The sequence below is a fragment of the Sphaeramia orbicularis genome, chromosome 12, assembly GCF_902148855.1.
Source record: "Sphaeramia orbicularis chromosome 12, fSphaOr1.1, whole genome shotgun sequence".
Taxonomy (NCBI): Eukaryota; Metazoa; Chordata; class Actinopteri; order Kurtiformes; family Apogonidae; genus Sphaeramia; species Sphaeramia orbicularis.
In genome coordinates this window covers 38,050,544-38,070,792 of record NC_043968.1, presented here as the reverse complement: position 1 = coordinate 38,070,792, position 20,249 = coordinate 38,050,544, and the positions used below count along the sequence as shown (strand labels likewise).

The window sequence follows — 20,249 nt, the reverse complement described above, 5'->3', positions numbered from 1 at the left end:
GAACGAGATCTCAGCAGTTTATGGACTTGCCAACTTACAAAACATCACATGGTGTGTTGGCCAATGCCAACAAACAGAAAAATGAAAAGCAGCCAAATATTCACTTAAAGAATGACACAGCATGCCCAAACACTGGTGTTGTCCATTTTACAGATTGGAATGTGCAAAAAAAAAAACAAAAAAAAACATTGGCATGATAGTTGAATTATTTAATTATGCAACATCAAAAACATCTATTATTACTTTTTAATTTGCATTTCTAGAGAGATTTGGTCCTCAGTGACACCAACATTAACTGCAGAATATTGCCTTAATTAATCACCACTTTATTGAAGTGGCAGATTTAAGATAATTTTGTTTATTTAAAGAGGTTCATTGTAGTATTCGTTTTCCAAACTCTTAAAAGCAGGAGGAAGTCATATAGCAGCTCTTGTCTGCACACATCTGTGAAATGGAATCATAAAATTTTCTTCTTCAAACAAAGATTCTGTTGTTGGGCTGTGTCTTGTAATCTTCATATGCTACATCAGCTGATAGTTTACATTATAGCTCTGTTAGCTTAGCACTATTTTTAGACGGAAAACAGCCACAGTAAAACTACAAATTGCCACTGTTTTCTGTACAGTTTCTCTTAATCAATAGTCAATAGCTGCGCTAAAGATCTGTGTAGGATCTTCCAAACAAGTTCATAAGCCTCATGATCAAACTCACCCATGTTGAGGAAACACAAGGATTTTGTTATCAAACTCCACTGTTTTCACTATTGGAGCTATGTCCCGTGGTGAAAACAACAACAGTGCTTCTAGCTTTCAAGATTTTGTCACTTTTATTGACTCTAGAAGTTGTGTCTCTGTGGTTCTCATTCCATCTTATCAGTATCTGATGCTTTGGTCAAAGGACCTGTGGCATTAGTTTTCCTCACCATGACCAGCTGAGTGACTCACTGCTCCCTCTAGTGGTCACAGAAATACAGAACCAGTTCATATCTCTACAATCGAATATATTAGCATCTTTAGCAAAAGTTCTTGTATATCACAAAAGCCAAGTGACCTCTGTGTGTGTGTGTGCATGTATGTATGTCTGCTTTATAACTGAAAAACTGGACAGATCTAGCCTTTGCCTTTTGGAGTACTTATGTATTTTGGGTCAAAGATCAGACAGGCCAAAGCAGTTTATTGATACGACCACTACTTTTGGAGTTATTAGCTGCTTTTAAAATTACAATGGGTTTACAGGCGGCCTGCGGACAAGTCCATTCACAGCTGTAAACGGGGGGTGGGGGGGTCAGTCCCCGGTCAGACCCGTCCCATTGATGTCCCCCGTCATAACACAGTGACAGACCATTCTAAGCAGACTTGTATCACACGGACCGGAGTTCAGCAGATCCGGACACAGGACAGCAATGAACAGTCATGTTCAGTCCTGTATAAAAGTCTATGGTCCATGTCAATGTCAATACAAAACAAAATGAGGGCCATTCTGTTTTTTCCTAATCTGTGTGTTACACCGGTAAGCTTACTTCAGCTCCCCACTTTATCAACTCTACTGCTTCTAGAACCTGTGTATTCACACGGGTCAACATGCTAGTAGCTCTTTATTCTCAACACTATAAATTAATTTTGTGCCATTTCATTTTTGATATTTGAAAGTAGAAATACTACATTCCCTTTAAGTCTCCTGTTGACGTGGACATGCAACCATTCTGTTGGGATGCTGTTGTATGGATCGAGTGCTGGACTGTAATTGAATTTAAAGCATTTTCAACAAAGTGGATGTGCAGAGGCCTACCTGTTGAAGTGTTCAAGCGCAACAGCTCACAAGAGAGGTACAACACCCATCGACAGATGCTCTTCATTAATAATTTTGACCTGTCAGTCAGACATCTGAGAGTTGAGGATACTCAAGCCTGTGTCTCTCAGCTTCTTGACTATTGTGTCTTCGAGCCGAGAGACAGGCTTATATTATCCATGTTCCACTTAAAGACCTGCTGCAATATGACAAACGTGACGCTCTAAACTGAGAGATAATGCAGAGGCACTAATTGAGTGTTTTGGAGGCGCCCACAAGGCTAATGGAAGTTTTGGGGTAATAAGGCGGTGAATTGAACAGGCTGCTCTTAGTTCTCACCTCAGTGTTTTCAGGAAAAAAAAACTTCAGGGCAGCTGTTTGGAGATAAATACCAGCAGCTGTTTGCAGCAAAGCTCTGATGAAAGAGGACTTCACAATAAGGCCTAATAACTGTTGTGGGTAATTTTACTGAACTTCTATCATCAAAACCAGTGTCTGTCCTTCATAAATGACATATTCATCTGCTATAGACAGATTATTCTGTATTCTGTGATTTTGCTTCAATTTTACACACTGAAACATCTTCTGACGGTTATAGTAAACCTTAAATTAGAAAAAAAAAGCTAACTGGTTATGAATAATTCTTCTAATCTAAAAGACAGTGGTGAATGTTCTGTGAGACAAAGTTCAGGTTTCATATTAGTGCAGAGTGAAAAATTGGCTTCTACTCATGCAGTTGCTTTATCGTGACTTTGTTTTTCCATATCCTGTGCCATAAAAAATGATGATAAAAGATGTCCAGTTCACAACTTTTACACACAATACCATTCACAATACCTGCTATCATCAGAGAGCCAACTCTTTTTTTCCCCTCAATTTTGGCAAGAAATGTGCAATAACATTTTAAAACAGGTTATAGTAATAAATGTGCCAACAAAATACTTTACATCAGCTTGATATACTGTACCTTTTCTCCTTCTGCAGTTTTAAGCTTGTGTGCAGGTGAAAGTTTGCTGCTTTGCATCATTATTCTGCCAAAAGACTGACTGTTTTCAAGTTAACTTTTACATTAATGGTCTTTGTGTCCTCCAGACCTTTTTCTGGTGTGTGACAGTGAATTGATATTTTTGATTTGACTGCTGCTGCTATAATGCCCTGATTCTGTGAAGTTTTGCAAATTACTGCAAAACTGTCCAGTTTTACTGCATATGTCTCAACACTAGATGGATCTTCCACACAATAGACTTTGTAATTTAAACGTCATGGCAGAAGTTGAGACCTATCAGACCAGGGAACATATTTCCAATCTTCTATTGTCCAGTTGTGGTGAGCTCAAGCAGATTGTAGCCTCAGTTCCCTGTTCTTAGCTGATAGTAATGGTCTGCTGCTGTAAACTGTCTACTTCAAGGTTTGCTGTGTTGTGTGTTCAGAGATGTTTTTGTTTTTTTTACCTGCAAGGGGTGCTTATTAGAATTACTGTTATTTTTCTGTCACATTGAATCAGTCATGTCTTTTTCTGTCCTCTGCCATCAAAAAGGTATTTTCACCCAGAGAACTGCCACTCACTGGATATTTTCTCTTTTTCAAGACCATTCTCTGTAAAACCTAGAGAGGGTTATGCATGAAAATCCCAGTGGATCAGCAGTTTCTGAAATATTCAGACAAGCTCACCCGACAACAACAACCACGTCACATTCAAGGTCACTTAAATCGCATTTCTTCCCAATTCTGATATTTGGTTTGAACTTCAGCAGATTGTCTTGATCAGGCCTATAAACCTAAATGCAAGAAGCTGTTGCTAATGTGATTGGCTTATTAAATACAGTTTGGGTTGGATCTACTAAGATCCCAATTTGCGAGTACTAATTTGTGTGTGCAATCTAGAATTTTGCGTGTGGGGTTGAACCACAGTTTGCAGGTGATTTACTAAGATTGCTTGCATAAATGACAACATGTGCAAAGTCTTGGAGACCACCCTATTTAAATGAGGATTTTGCGTGTGCTACTGGTTGTCCTCATGGAGACAATACACCGGAAAAACTGCTCTGGGACATGCTAGCAGTAATGGCAACGTGCACTGGAATGATTTGACAATAACAGAGAACATTTGAAGACTAGAAATGGTTGGATTAATACAGTGGTTCCCAGTCTTTTTTGGCTTGTGATCCCATTTTAACATCACAAATTTCTGGCAACCCCAGACATTCAAAACCAGGTTGAAATTACTGCACAAAGTGAGAATTTTATTTATCTTGGTCAGGATATGTACAGTCAGTCCAGCTTGTATTTACAAGGCTGACGATTAAATACTGAACAAACAAGAACTCAAACTATGAATGATGAAAGAGCTGCAGCATCTGAAACTGACCACAATGAACATTTAACAGATAAACAGTACCACAGTGCTTCAGTTTCAGCTTCACAGTTTGTCATGTCTTTTATGTATTGTGATTGTCTCTCAACTCACCATATATATTTTTTTAGTAAGGTGTTTTTTTTAATTATTTTTATCAATTACTAGAAATTTCAGACAACCCCATTTGAATTCCAGGTGACCTCACATGGGGTCCAGACCCCAAGGTTGAAAAACACTGGGTTGATGTGACCATTTTTGTTCAGGTGTATAACTTGTGGTTCCAGTGTTGACAGTATACCTTTGTGGTGATTGTGTTTTCTTAGTGACAGTAGGACAGACAACACCTGACTGTACTGTAATTGTGAAGTAGGTCTTAAAAAAGAACAGTGCAAAAATAAGCCCCCCACTGAATGGTGAATGGTGCAGTACTAAACACATTTGATACAGAGGATAATCAAGACCACACATTTGTAGAAAAGTTATTTTATCATACAGTGCAGCAGTTTGCAGTAGTCCTCCTGCAAATCTTCACAGACCAGTCATTAAAATCCCTAAAAAAGTTATTAGACAGAATAAAGTGGCATCCATTTAGAACACCCCTGCTATGAGTTTTCAGGATAGATGACAACAGAAGAGAGAAATTGTATGTGTGATCTTCTGTTCCATTTCCACACACTAGAAATATCTGGATAAAACCACAAGACCAGTATTAAGTCCTTATCTAGAAAAGTTTTGTATTATGTTCCATCACTGTGTTGTAAACAGGTGTAGTACCAGGTGTAGTAAAGGGGTCCCTAAGCCATCAAAACTTGTTTCAGTGCCGTCTGGTGCCATTTCATTGTTTTACCTCAGTCATCAGTCCAGGAGATAACCACAGCAGCAGACGGGGCTTTTTCTGTAATCACCACAAATGAGAAATGATGATGATGGCTTCTGCAGCATCAAAACTATTAAATAGTGTATGAAGGGAAGTGCTTTTTTCCAAGCAAGGATTTCATAACATTTTGCAGCATCTTGCGTCATAGGATGCTCATTCCTCAGCTTTAGGCAACATTTCCCCAACAGAAGGACACAAATTCAAAGAACAGCTGAGAACATTTGCCCAGTCCAGATCTGATCCATCACAACAGTCACAATAGGGAAACTTTTACATAAACCTCCTCTTTTTAAGGTGATTGTTCATAATTCAAAACTAAACATTTTGATGAATTATTTCTTACCCCATTGTCAACACATCCTGGGGTTAAACAGATGGTACTCTACTGCAGCTGCTTTAAAGGGTTCCCTTTAAGAACCTGACATAAGACGTACAATATTTTGTGGTGCAGTGTCCACAAAAAAAAAACTGCAAATTAATTGTTTTGTTTAGGTTAAATATACTTAGCGCCATTAAAAATGCACAGTCCAAACATGTGGTGTAATTTCCAGAAAATGATTTGCTCAGGAGCCTATTTTGTATATATTGCTCAAGAGATGAGTAACACAGTTAACAGCTGTATTTTTTTTCATTCCCGACTCGTGCAACATCAGCATTTGGACTAATCCCTTAATGTTGGACATTGAGTTGAATCTCTTGTACAGAGTCACATTTGACTGGTAACTTCAGGTGTGGTCAATAGCCAATATAAAGGTAGCAAGGAAAACGCCAAAATGTTTTTGCCAGCTCAAAATACCACGACTTACAATACAACAGAGAGAACATGCCATTGATATGTTACACACAGGTTTGAGCCATGATGAAGTCACCTTCTGTCTGCGCTGTCCTCGCAGTACAATCAGTCGTCTGAGTGATCGGATCCCTCAGGACAGGATCATGAGACTTAATTCCATGTGTCGTCGCTGCTCTGTTTGTTCGGAAGCCAGAGGTGGACACACCCGATATTGAATGATGACACTTTCAGTTTCTGAGCACCTGTATTCAGTGACTAAATAAACGTGTTAAGTTGATGACAATTTGTCCACAATTCCTTCTCTAATGACCAGTGCTTCCCTCTTTGATATGAAGGTAACCCCAAACCAATTAATTTAAAATATCTCCAAATATCCATATTATTCTGACCCGTGCCTTTTTAATGGCACAAAGTATATTAAACTTACAGGATCTGCTGACACCCAAACTTCAAGTAGATTTCCAAAGATGCAGGATTTAAGGTCTCCTAACTGTAGGGGAGCAAATTTGCAAAACAACCACTGTTTTTGGGTTTAAAACTTACAATTCACATGTTGGCATACCTTCATTTAATCAGAAATTTAGAGGAACAATACAAAATTTGTGTTCATGTCTTCACCAAGAACCAAATCTTAAAAATGTCTCGCAGTGATAACACTGATATTATGTTGGATTTTGCTTAAAACGAATAAATTTTCAGATGTTTTTCTGCATAAGCAACTCAGCTTTTCCCTGTGGTCTCTCTTAATGCTTTACGCACTGCCTTTTTTCATATTATATTCATTTCCTATTTATGCTATATATGTCTTCGCTTTTGCTTTTTCTTTCTGTGTAGTGATTCATTATGAATATGTCATATAATACAGTGATACAAGGCAGGGCAATAGCTGGAGCACCATTCTGCATGGATGTGTAGTGAAAGACTGACACATTTTGTAGTACATGTAGTACAGTACTTTATTTCTTGTCTCTCAGGATGTTTTCACCATATCTTTGTGCTACTGCATTTTCATGTTGGTTCATCTTGAGTAGATGTTGTTTCATATTATTCAAAATAAGCAACACAATGTCTTGCTTTATTTTTATGTTAAAAACAAAAAAATGCAAACCTTTCTTCATTCCCTCAATGGAGCCTCACAGGATAAAGGACTAGAAACAGCTATGACAATGCTTTTTTACTCTTTTTTTTTCCATACCTGTGTTGCTCTGTAGATAAACTCCTACTCCACTCAGCCTCTGATTGCATCCCATATAGGTTACTATTACAGTTTTGCTAGAAGTATTAAATTCACCAGACTGACAGCATTCATATACATATCAATATACCATCCCTGAAACCGCTGCTGTACTTTTATTAAGTCTGATCATTTGTCTTTCCGACCACAGACAGATACCATTGACCTTCCTTCACATGTCCTATATTGAATGTGTCTACCAGTGATTAATTCCCACTTTAGCAGTGCTGGTAAAAGTATCTGCCACTTCTGTGTTGATGATGACATGTCCTGTAATTGACTGTGATTAATAGTTGCCGTGGAATTGCTAATGTGCCCCAAAGGCAGAGCTGAGTCGTTCATATTACCAAGCCATGATTAAATGTCCTCAGTTTGGCCCCTAGGGAGTCATGGGCCATGACAGTGTGTCAGAGGATTCTTCTGTCTCTGTCCTCCATTAGTGAACACAACAGTTGTCTCGCCATGATTATTTCAGGTCACATTTGATAAGTTGGCTCACCTTACTTCACCTCTGCTTGAATAACACACAGTTGGGTGAGTATTGACATTAAAAAAACACTTAAATCACATCTGGTTCAGTGTATGTTGAAGGGTTTGTAATAGTACTTTTACTTTCTAAAATAAAAAAAAAGGCCTAAAATTATCATTAGGGTGTTGGGAATAAAGAGCTCTGAAAATATGTCAGATACCAATGTACTGGATTGTAGTGATATGATATGAATCTTTTTACCCCAATGGACAGGTGGATTTCTTTGACCACTAGAGGGAGTAGTGAGTCACTGCTGGTCTTTCATGGTGAAAAAAAACTAACACCACAGGGCCTTTGACCAAAGCATGAGAATGTGACATGATGGGATGAGAAACAGTAAGAAACTACTTTTAAACTCAAAGAAAGTGGCAGTGATAAAAGTTAGAAGCACTGTTGTTAACATAAGGTAGCTTGATGCTGACATCACAGAGTTTCTTCTACATGGGTGAGTTTGATTATCAGGCTTATGAAGGTATAAAGTTATTACATGATGACAGTTTGTTGATCCATGGTTCAGACTAAGCTGTGACAGTTCTGACCGTGTTTGGATGATTTAGAACAGATCGTTAGTGCAGCTCTTAACAACACAAACTGTGTTGACAAACTAAAAACAGAGGTGATGTTGTGGTTTTAATGTGCCTGTTTTCTGTCAGGAAACAGCGGTAAGCTAATAGAGCTATAATGTAATCTATCAGCTGACACAGCACATGAGGGTTGTAAGACTGACTGACCTAACATGACTGTTCAATTATCCAGCTGTGAGTGTAAATGTGGGATTATTTAAAAGATTTTTTTTATTTCTAAGTACAACAAAATTAAAGATCCAAAACTGGTTACTATAAACCCTGTATATAACACAGAAGACCAATCTGGACTATGCACTTAACACCAACACTCTGTTTCATTCAAAGTCAGACCATCTTGGAGGATTATGAACAGAAACATTTAATTATGCTGTTCCACGGTCGTTCGCATCGAGCCTGTTGGTAAAGATGAAAAGTATGAAAGCCCTCCAAACATCTCATCTATCTCATTATCAGCAATATTTTGGCTGCTTTGATCGAGCCAGGCTTTCTGCACCTCAGTGATACCAAGCTGAACTATCCAAATGTGCAACCAGACACTAAAAATTACTTATTTTTTTTCTTCTATCCAACTACAAAGCTACAATAATATATTTAAAGCACATTTCATCAAATATAAGATATTCAGATTCAGATACTCAGATTCAGAATGGTTATTTGCAAATTATGTACAAAATAGGAAAAAAAAAAAAAAAAAAAACATGGAATATTAGAATGGAAATAAAAGAAGGTCAAATGATGGTTGGATTGAATGGTTCATGATATTAAAGTTGAGTGAAAAACATGGAAGTTTTTGAGCAAAGGGAATTGTCAGAAATAACTTTAAATATGTCTTTGACCTTTTGAAGTTCTTGATTTATTCAAGTTCAGTTTAAAGATACATATAATATTGAGTTCATAATCAGAGTGTTCAAATTAAAAAAAACTGCAACAATTAAATCTTTCTCATCTCTTCTTTTAAAATAGCAATTATCAAAATAGTTTGTGCGTTCTTTTGATCAACTAATCACCCTCAAATTATTTTTTAAAAATCCTTCTGGGTTTTGTGATATTGCAAAAATAACATTTTCAATCCATCAAAATAAATCTAGGCTCAGAACACAACATCTCAAACCAGACTCCCACTGACATTTCATTATGAGACCCTAATTAGTTTTTTTTATTATTATTATTTATTTTTTTATTACTGTTACTGAGAGTACATTTATAGATCAGAAGTGGGAATTGAAGTTGGAAAGCAGTCTTCTCCTAAACAGAGGCTAATTGGGTCCTCATACTGACAGAGAAAACAATGATTAACACAGAAGGTTTTAGATGGTGAGGTGTTAACGTCGAATATTCAGCTAAGGTGAATCAGCTTCGCTTTGTAAATGCACACATTGATGTCAAGCGCTTGAATTTTAATGAAGAACCGTGGCAGGTTTGATATCTGTCATGTTTTTTGAACTATGGTCTTGTGGAGTCGTGGGTGAAAAGAAAAATGTGTATCTATAATGATTGTTACACTGAAATGATTAGCCATGGAAAAGCAGCCAACTCTAAACTAAGAATAGTTCTGCAGTTATTGTACAGTAATATACTGTACAAGTACAGGGAGGTTATTACAGATTTTCTAGCAGCTGTATGACAGAATTTAAAGCTGTGACATTTCATTATGGCTCTATGCTGCTTCACCATTTTTACACTGGGAATAGGGAACAAAGTTTTGTTGTGTAATGAGTCCTTCCAAGAGGGAAGGACTTGGCTGGGAGAGAGGAAGACACTAAGCTGTCCCCTATGATTAATTCAGATGAGATGAAGCATGAACCCCATAGGAGTGTTGCTTAGATAATTACAGCAAAGGAGATGGGAGCAAATGTTGTCCTGCTGACAAAACCAAAGTCACAAGAACAATTAATGAGGGAAAAGAAAGCTTGATTATTTATATGGGCCCTGGCTTCAGCACAGAGAAATAGCAGTTGTTTGTGGTGATGGTTTAAGTCACCAGTTTGTCTGGGTAAAATAAAACAACAACAAACTACATGTGGTCTATTATTTATGGACATGGTGTGGCAGTAGACTTCTGTTTTTGCTCAGCAAGCTGTGCAAGCCTCAGGGGAGTGTTGTCAATTCCTGGAGTTAGAGGTTCTCTGTTGTCTGTTTTATGGTCTGTTTGTGTTGCTTCCCTCTAAGCAGCGAGTTTTATAATCTAAATGCAAGTTTCGCTCTTCTTTGTTTATCTCCTTAATCTTTATTAATGGTTCTCGGTTTCTCATCCTATTCAAGCCACTAGCACACTGCATAAATAAACAGTGAACAGCATGGGGAGCTCCTGGGTACCTGAGCCCAATTCTTTTCTCTGCTCAGATTATTCTGCTTGCTTGAGGTTTCAAATGAAATGTTTTGAGTGCCAGACATTCATAGCAGTTTTCTATAGCGAATGCAAGGAGCCAAGGCTTCTGTCACATCGGAATTATTGCTTTCTTTTCTGAAAAATGCCGATGATGTGTCCCCAAGATGACATCTGGAGAGCCTGGTTTTGTTATATCAGCAGTTAAAGACGTGATGGTACTCAGGCTATAAAAGAACAACTTCTGTCACTTAGACAGATTTTATTTAATTTTTTTATCACTCTTGAACAGCTCATCAGTTTTTAGCTGTGCAATATGTAACATGTATGATAATGATTTAATTACACAAATTAATCACTTTTTATGTCCAGTGTATGATTCGATCATAATGTATCTGAAATGCTAAATGTTTCAGCTCTATTAATGAATATCAGTTTTGTCATTGACAACACCCACAGTTTTGCTGTCAGTGCTGTGACATGCCCTACTCACATGGGACTAGTTCTACCTTTGTACTTCTGGTTATTTGTCCAGATTTCAGAGGTCATTTGGGAATCCCATGTGAAAATATATTATGTGTCTATAATGTCTAAAGTTTTCATGTTAAATTATCTGCCATATTTCAACAAACACAGAGGTTGTGTGATAATCTTAGTTCCATGTGAATCAAAATCTTTGTGATTTTGAGGAATTTGCAACATCTTTGGTTTCCACTGCACATTTCTCCCACCTCTTCCCTGGTGAAGGACTGACCAGCTGGAGATGATAAATGTAAGTTTAAAAGTGTTCTAGTGGAAATTCTGGAGGCTAATTTTGCCATATAGCATGTATATTTACTGAAGGATAAAACCTAAATCTTCCAAACACTGAGACCTGCATGGATGACATACATGACATCAAGAGTAAAGAATATCATTCTATTTTTGACCAGTTATCTGTATGTGATGACTCTGCCCTTTACATCATAACCAGGGAATAATGACAATAAACTTGCATTAAAAAAACAGACTTTGCTTTGCAGTGCAAATCTACCCACCAGAACTACAGACATGGGGGTTATTTTCCAGGTCACCAGAGGTCTGCAAGTTACAGTCATTCCATGCAAACAGTATTTAGGTTGTCTTATTTCCTTCCAAAGTTTTTGGTTAACATATTCAGATGCATTTCCCTATATATATATATATATATATATATATATATATATATATATATATATATATATATATATATATATATATATATGTGTGTGTGTATGTATATATATATATATATATATATATATATATATATATATATATATATATATATATATATATATATATATATATGTGTGTGTATGTATACACACACACACACACAGCAGTGCAAATAATAGCAGATTCAGATTGAATTCATATTGAAAACATTCAATTCCTAAAGCAAAACCTAATGTTTGTTTTTGTATAATTTATTTATTGATGCATGTAATGTTTTGGTAACACTTCATAATAAATACACGCTATGAAGCATTAGTTAAGCATTAACAAATACTGAATTCATTATTTATAAAGCATATTTCTGACATGAATACTCATTAATATGTGATTTATAAGCAAAGTTATAAATACTTTACTAATTATTCATAATCATCATCATTCATCATTCAATCATGCAGTTTGTTTTAATAATTCCATGTGCTATGTCTTCCCTTTGTTAGAATAACTGAGACCTTTGTGAGTCTTTAGACATTGCCAACCTTTAAATCTCATTTGTAAATGCTTTCTATGGCATAGATAGTCCACACTTTAGATGAGCTCACACCATATACTTAATTAATGAGCAGTAAGTGCTTTATAAGTACCTGAAATAATGAATTCCTGTATTAAGAACTGTTTATAGGACATCTGTTGGAAAATAAATGTGTGAGTTAGTATAAAATACGCACTAAAATATTCACTAACCGTTGGTACATGTCTGAATAGTGTATGTGCAAGCATAAATGCACATCATAACTGGTTTGTAAGTGATGCAATACTAAATTTTTAAATACTGAATCCATAATTTATAAAGTATGAAAATACAATCATTAAGCTCAACGTAGATGAGCTTATTAATGAAGAATAAAACCATTATAACTTTGCTTATAAACCAGATATTAATGAGTATTAATGTCAGAAATATGCTTTATAAATGATGAATTCAGTGTTTATTAATCCATAACTAATGTTCTTATTAATGATGAGTAAAACATTTATAACTTTGCTTATAAACCATATACTAATGAGTATTAATGTCAGAAATATGCTTTATAAATGATGAATTCAGTATTTGTTAATGCTTAACTAATGCTTCATAGTGTGTACTTATTATAAAGTGTTACTAATGTTTTTAATGTTTTCTCCAGAAGTGTCCATGAGAATCCCTGGAGCCTTCGTTCAAACTGTGCTCTGAACTGTTTACGTCTGACTGTCTGTGAACTGTGTTAGGGCCCTTTAGTCTGACAGATGGAGGACCTTGGGCACACACTCCCTGTGTCACTCTGTCTAAGGAATGAGGTTTCAAGACAGGCCAGCTTTCCGGAGACTGGGTATTTTTGGATCAAGCAATCAAACAAAAGCAGAGAGAATGTGTGTGTGTGAATGTGTGTGCATTGCAATGTATTTTTTTTTCACTACAGCTCAGATTTTTTTACATTTCTGAAATTACGCGCTATGCAGCAAGGCATGGACAGTGGTGTCTTTCTACAAACCTAAAACCACCAGCATGATTAGATCAATAAGAGTATATGTTTTTTTCTGAGAAATCGACCCTGCAGTATTTTCCCTGTCCAAGCAACATCATTATTCTTGAATGCACCACTAATGAACTCATTTATCAATGCCCTGACAAAATCTTAAATCAGAGAAGTATTTTTTCTAAATGTCCAAGCTGAGTATCTCTCTCTAGTGCAGTGCCACTAAATGTTGGATTTCTGAAATTCATACCTCCTCTGGTGTTCAAAACTATTAGAAATGTAAAATGTCTCCTGATTTTCATTTATTCCGTGTTCCTGCTGTGTGCAGACACAGCTTGAAATGAGCCCACATGAAAAGCAATGGGCCACATTTATCATGGAAGACTTCAGAAATTGTACTGCATGAAAGCCCAAAAAGTGGGTTTAGTTAGTTCTTTTGGTTTATGGCTTTACAGAAAAGATTTTGGTTATGAATTACTTTGTCTTTTTTTTTTATTATTATTATTTTATTTTATTTTATTTTATTTTTTTTTTTATGTGAGTCTCCATGTGTCTGGGGATTTTGTGAAAAATTATTGGATGATTATTATCAGATAAAAAAGATTGCTCTGTATTTAGGCATTATTGAACAGAAAGTTGTAAAAGCGTACTTATAACTCACTAACACAGGTTTCCATCCAAAGGTATCATGAACTGACTTTTCAGACAGTTTGAAAAAGTAAATACAAATGTACTGGTGTGTGAGCAGTAAGTGTCAGTTCATATTTATCATGGTTTAAAACTTGCTATTGTTTAGTAGCATAACAGTTACATATAATAGTTCACACAATAACATTTTGCCTGAGTTGTTTGAGGAGTTAATAGTAAGTGGTATTTTGAGGTAAACCCATCACTGTTTTTGACTACCAAACCAAACCAAACCACTCATTTGATGTTTCAAGCTCTTCCATGGTTTGTCAAAGACTTTCTTTATAATTGTATACCCTGTGGCATTTTGGTGCTGTTTTACATCTGCAACAGTGTTTCTGTTTGTTTCTAATAACAGTTCCAAGAACATTGTTGTCTCCTCTACAAATGCACACCCATAATAATTTGCTGAATCTGTTTCCATCTCACTTACTTGCATTTAGTCTTTTACTTATAGAGCAACTTTTCCATCTTTCCCAAGTATGAAATTTCACAATGTTTCTTGAATTTCTGGAGTTTCCACAGGGGATTTTTCTGTGCAAAATAGAAATGCAAATGAAAAGATCTGGATGGAGACACACTTTGTGTTTTTATCATGTTTGACAATGACATTTTGTTAATTTATAAGTGTCACCTAACTAATTGAGGCAGTATCACTGTTTCCTAGGACAGGCTCTTTTCACAAAATATCAAAACATGTCTACCTCCAGTCCCAGCATGTATTTTGACTTTCCAAGACTTCTCTAGAGTATGTAGTTCTAAACTAATGCTGCGTTTCCACTACGTGGAACCGGCTCGACTTGGCTCGGCTCGACTTGACTTGGGTACCAGGTCCTATTCCTGGAGACCATTTCCATTATAGGATACTACCGACTTTACAGTACCTGGACGTCATAGCTATGAAAAATGTTACTTCCATGTTGTCTGCTCAGAGAGTTGCTGATAAAGTCACTCGTTGCATGTTGTCTTGTCAAGCTCATGCTGAATTTTTACATCTGAACCTCTTCAACAAACCATGGTGTAGTTTTGCGGGCTGACATCATGTGGATTAACCTACCGCTATATTTACTGTCAACTTCTGCATCTGTTTTTTGTAAAACAGCGGGTCACAGAGATGACTGTCTGACCAATCAGTGATCTGCAGTGTTTACACGTCACGTTTTAGTATCTGGTCCCCAGTGCTGGAACCTCGGCGGAGGTGATACCAAAAAACTAGTACCGGGTACCAGGTTCCAGGTCCGTTTTCATAATGGAAACGCAAAAAGGCCAAGTTGAGTCAAGTCGAGGCGATACCATGTAGTGGAAACGCGGCATAAGGATTCTGTATATTTAGGAACATGTTTTTCCAACCATGAATCCACCAAAAGACCAGAAGCCCTGTTTTTCCACCAGCACAGACACACAGCAGGCAAGTCTGTGAAGAGTTGAGAATAGAAAAAACATCTAAAAACTCAATGTGCAAATGTAATGGGATATTGACAAGAGTGACAGACTTGTGGACACACATTTAACAGTTTTTAATGAAATATAAAAGAAAGTCATAGACATTATAAGACATAAGTATCAAATGACAACCTGTTAAACTAACATGTGGTGTTTTAAACTGTTTTACACATTTGTAAATCTTGTTTAGCTGCAGATCATGTAATACACACACATCTGTGACCATTTGTGACACTTGCCTGCACACTAAGACATACAGTCAATCAGCTGTGGCTCCCATGAAGAAATAGAAACAATAGTATCTGGAGGATTAACTCAGAATGGAGTAAGAGCTGAGAGAGTAATTTACTGAGAGAGTCACATGATGCAAATATATCCTTTCAAGGCAGTAAACGTTCACTGAGCCCAGTGTGTGTGGGAACATATGTATGACTAAATAGAGTGTGTGAATGAGGGAACACGTCTCCTTCATTAGTGCTAAGTGTGATTGTCAAAGGAGTAGCATAGGAGAAGGGTTTTGTTCTCTGAGAGTAATGTGCAAGACTCCTACATTGTAGTCTAATGTATAACACTGTTATTTTTTCATTTGTGTCACATCCCACTGGTAAAGTATATGTATTTTTCTCATCTATAAATTTACCTTCCAGGTGATTTAGTATCTCGGGCCATGCACCACCTCCAGCCGCTTCACATCAAGAACTCCAGTAATGGTACCCCAGTCCACCAGAAGACCAACACCACAGTGCACTGGGAGCCTGAAGCCCTTTATACTCTGTGTTACTTCATGCACTGCCCACAGATGGAATGGGAGAACCCAAACGTTGAGCCCTCCAAAGTCACCTTACAGACTGAGAGGTGAGTCCAACCAGGAAGTTCTTCACAGATACACAGCTTCACTACCATCTCTCGTGTGTTAGGTCAGGGCATAATTTTTCTAACACGCAATGTAATCAAACAGACGTCTAGATGATGCCATTGGATCAAGTCACCAGACTTTAGTGGTACCCTATAACCACCCCAGCCACTTCAAAGGTTAAAGGTTTACTCAATTTATTATCCCTGTTGGGAAATGTGGTCTCTGCATCATTATACACACAGCACTTAGCAGTAGCATTTACGATTAGCATTAGCACTTAGTAGCAGTGATCTGTCATTGAAGGTGTTCAGGGACCAACTCCAGATCTTCATCAGTACTGTAGTCAAGGGCACTGAAGAGAGAAAAGACCGAAATATCCCTAGAAACTATAGGAACTTGAGGAAAATTGCCGAGAGAACAAACTCAACACAGAGCAAAACCACTACACCACCTGTCTACTCCTACATAGTTTTTTTTGCTATTCAGCAATGTCATGTGCCCCATGTTTTACATCTCCGATGTCCAGGGGTGTCAAAGTCATTTTACTTCAGGGGCCACATACAGCCCAAACTGAAACATTCTCATTGTTTTAGTGCAAAAAAGTAAAAACTATCATTTCACCCAAAAATTATGAATAACCTGGAAAAACTTGAAATTTCTCTTTTTTTAATTAGTGCAATTTTAAAGATATTATGTCTCAGCTTATCATTTATACATGTACATTACAGATCACCGTGGATCTACAAAGACATTGAAAATTTTGGCATATTGTTAAAATTTTGGAGATTAGACTTTGGAACTAAAATGAATTTGACACCCATGAATGTTAATATCTTCTTTGTAATTTTTGCACTTCGCAAATTCATCCCATTGACCAGATTGGAACCTTTGGCAGGCCAGTTTTGGCCCATGGGCTGTATGTTTGACACCCAGTACATTGTGATTACTTAGGAGTGAAAATGGGTTCTCCAATCTAAACAGTTTTATGGTTTTTAATCTCTTCTCTCCTCTATGTACATTAGAGCTTCAATAACTGACAGGAAAAAAGGAAAAACATGCCACAGAAAATGTTACCTGCTAAAAATACCACTGAGGTTGTGACAAAACAGAAGATGAGACTGGTTAAATTTAAGCACTATAACAACTTGGCATGTTATCATTCTCAAGGCCCCCTCACTACATGGATCAACATCTTCTAGCATCTACCCGCTGCAAATGGCAAGTTTTAATGAAGATTTAAATTGTGCAATAAGGCAGGCCTGCTTGGTTCTCTGTGGGGTTTTGTGGGGATTTGGCTATTTTGCTAGGGTTCACCTCCCACCAAACAAAGTTCCCCCCTGACACCCTGTACTGAGCCATCCTTGGCTTAGTGCCGTCCAAATTGTGATTTGTTTAAAGAAATACAAGCAAGCCAGAGCATTTTTTCCCCTGTTCCAACATGGTAATGGATGCAGCCGGTCCTTTTCCAAAACGAGAGTTAAATAACAGCCATTTTGTTCAGAGCTCCCAATCTGCCATTCAATTTAGTCAATTAGCCAACTTGCACATAATGATATGTGGTCTTTTCCCTCCACACTTCAAAGTCTAAATCAAGCACTAAGATGATTTCTGTCTCTGAGAAATGTTTGGCACGCTTCACACACTCTGAAAGCACTATATTAAGTGGTCATGAATTTCAAAAGCTCTCCATCTTGATATGCAGACACATATATCCTTTCAGCCATATTACCTCTGTCAGTTAACACACTTGTACATTACTCTCTGCTAGAACATTTTTGATTGTGTTGGAGTTTGATACAGATATTTCTACTTTCTTGCACAAGTTTTTTTGCCCCTCGAAGGTATCCCGTAATATGCTGTGTGGGCTGGTCAGCGCTGACACTTCCCAAGGCATAGAGCAGATTGATATGAACCAGGGGGAATTCACTTGGTGGATGGATGGATGGATGGATGGATGGATGGATGGATGGATGGATGGATGGATGGATGGATGGATGGATGGATGGATGGACAGATATTCTAACATCTTTCCTCCACTCTGAAAAGATAAAACTCCATCCTGATGACTCTAGGGAGCCAAAGGAATGTCAGACAGAATGACATGTCAGCAAGCTCCGGGTTTCCTGGAGAGAAAATGCCCTATTTAGCATTCTGCTGAAAGGTTGAAGCCAGTAGAGAAGGCCTGGATAACACAATGGATGATAAGAAGAAGAAGATTAAATGAGATAAAGTAATCTTTTTGGTTGTTTTGTGAAGTTTCAGATAAGCCTCTGTGAGATGACACATTACTAAGAGAGGTAAAATACTGACATGATTTTTTCACCTAAGCTTTAAATATCTACTGGGAGTTGGATTAGAATAAGAGATGACAGATCATTTTAGTTCATGTAAAAGAACTAAATATTTTGAAGGTTAGTAGATAAAGAATCTAAAGGGTATCAAAAGAGAGGTGCAGCACTTCATCATTCCTTAATATATTCAGCATTTTGAGCCACAGTTTTTTTCCACTGGGTTTGGTTGTCGCTGTAAGCCTGCTGTATGTATCAATGGATAACATTACCCACAGTGTTTTTGTTCCTGGGTCTCTGTCTTTTTTTTCAATCCATGAACTGTAAATATGTCTTTCAGGAAGCAGACATCAGTTAAAGTACAACCTCTGAGAAATAGGAGGAGGTTCTAAACTGTCACATTAGTCCCCCAACTGCTAAAAAGTAGAAAAGCTTTTCCTTTTTTGTTGTTGCTCTTGACAGGGTTCACATTTCTAGCAGACTGGAGGTTTAAGGACATGGATAGTGTGGATCACTGAATGGAAAACTGATGCACACAAAATGTAGACATGAAAAACACAGCAAGTCAATATCTAAAAGCCGCTGTCTTATTGATCCATTTGCTTACAGCAAATTTGCAGAAGGAATAGGTGGCTGCATGGACTGTAAACATAACAGTCCCATGGTTTCTGATTCTGTTTGGGGTCTTTTTTAAAGAAAAATGGTTGCCAGAGGGTCATGAGGGGAAAACACTCTGAAGGGACCTTTTCTAATGGATTCATAATATAATTTCAGTGGAATTAGTCTATTTAATTTAATGTTTGAAGGTTTTTAAAGCGTATCTTAGCCTGCTTCAGGGTTCTAAAATGCCTTAAAGGAAAATGCACAACTGAATTATCATTTAAACTGTATCTGGCAAGCCAGGAATTTTTTGCTCCCCCTTTTCTATTTAAGATTTCTTGTGAAATACATTTTTGTGGCTGAAGTATCACTGAGTTCATTAAAAGGGCAGAGTCACGATGGCAATGTACAAATTGAAAAAGTCTAATGTCCTCCTAATGAGAACTGTGCGCAAATAATTTTTCATGCGTATCCTATCTACCAACAGCCTGCTTTAAGGGATAGGGCTGGCACTGCAAAAGTTCACATTAGCCATATCCCACTATCTGTTTGTCATTAGGACACTAATTTAGAGTCGAAAGGACTATTTTTATGAGCCTGAAAGGATGATGATTATTAATGAGTAGGGCTTTCTGAAAGCACACAGCCAGAGGATGGACTCATTAAAGTCATCTATTATATGAACTGCAAAATAAACTTCATTTGTTTGATCTTGTTACCTGGAAAATCTCTTAAATAACTTAAGGGAAAACTGCAGTATCATAGCTGTTTAAATAAGGCTGTGACGGCATCATTACTGGTTTTCTTTTTGTGTCTTCTATATCCACATTAGGCACCAACAGCATTCTAAAGAGGCATTTCACTTTCAAATATTTATCTGAATTATAATTTTATGATAAAGTGTCTGTACACTTATCACAAATAACAGACTTTGATTTTTCTCAGCGTTTTGGCTGATAAATCTGTCAGTCTGCCCCAGTGGAGGTTGGTGCTGATTGCTGGCATGATGTAAGTCTTGCTTTGTAATCCTATCCTGTAAGGATGCAATAAGCCACTGTACAGCACTGCACAGCACGACAGTAACATCAAATCATAACAGAATTTCAGGGAGGTTCTCGATGAACAAGTAAAGATGCTGTGTGGTCCCTGGGCACCTGCTGTGCCTTATGTT

At 37.2% G+C, this 20,249-nt stretch overlaps 1 protein-coding gene across 3 annotated transcripts in view; it reads left to right on the top strand.

The window, feature by feature from the left end:
* Window positions 1-20,249, top strand: part of btbd11a (BTB (POZ) domain containing 11a) — a 194,226-nt gene that overhangs the window by 152,936 nt on the left and 21,041 nt on the right. For all 3 annotated transcript variants that reach the window (XM_030150173.1, XM_030150172.1, XM_030150174.1), the window contains exon 3: window positions 15,982-16,189. In XM_030150173.1, coding sequence (XP_030006033.1) covers window positions 15,982-16,189 — 208 coding nt within the window. The remainder of the gene's footprint in view (window positions 1-15,981; window positions 16,190-20,249) is intronic.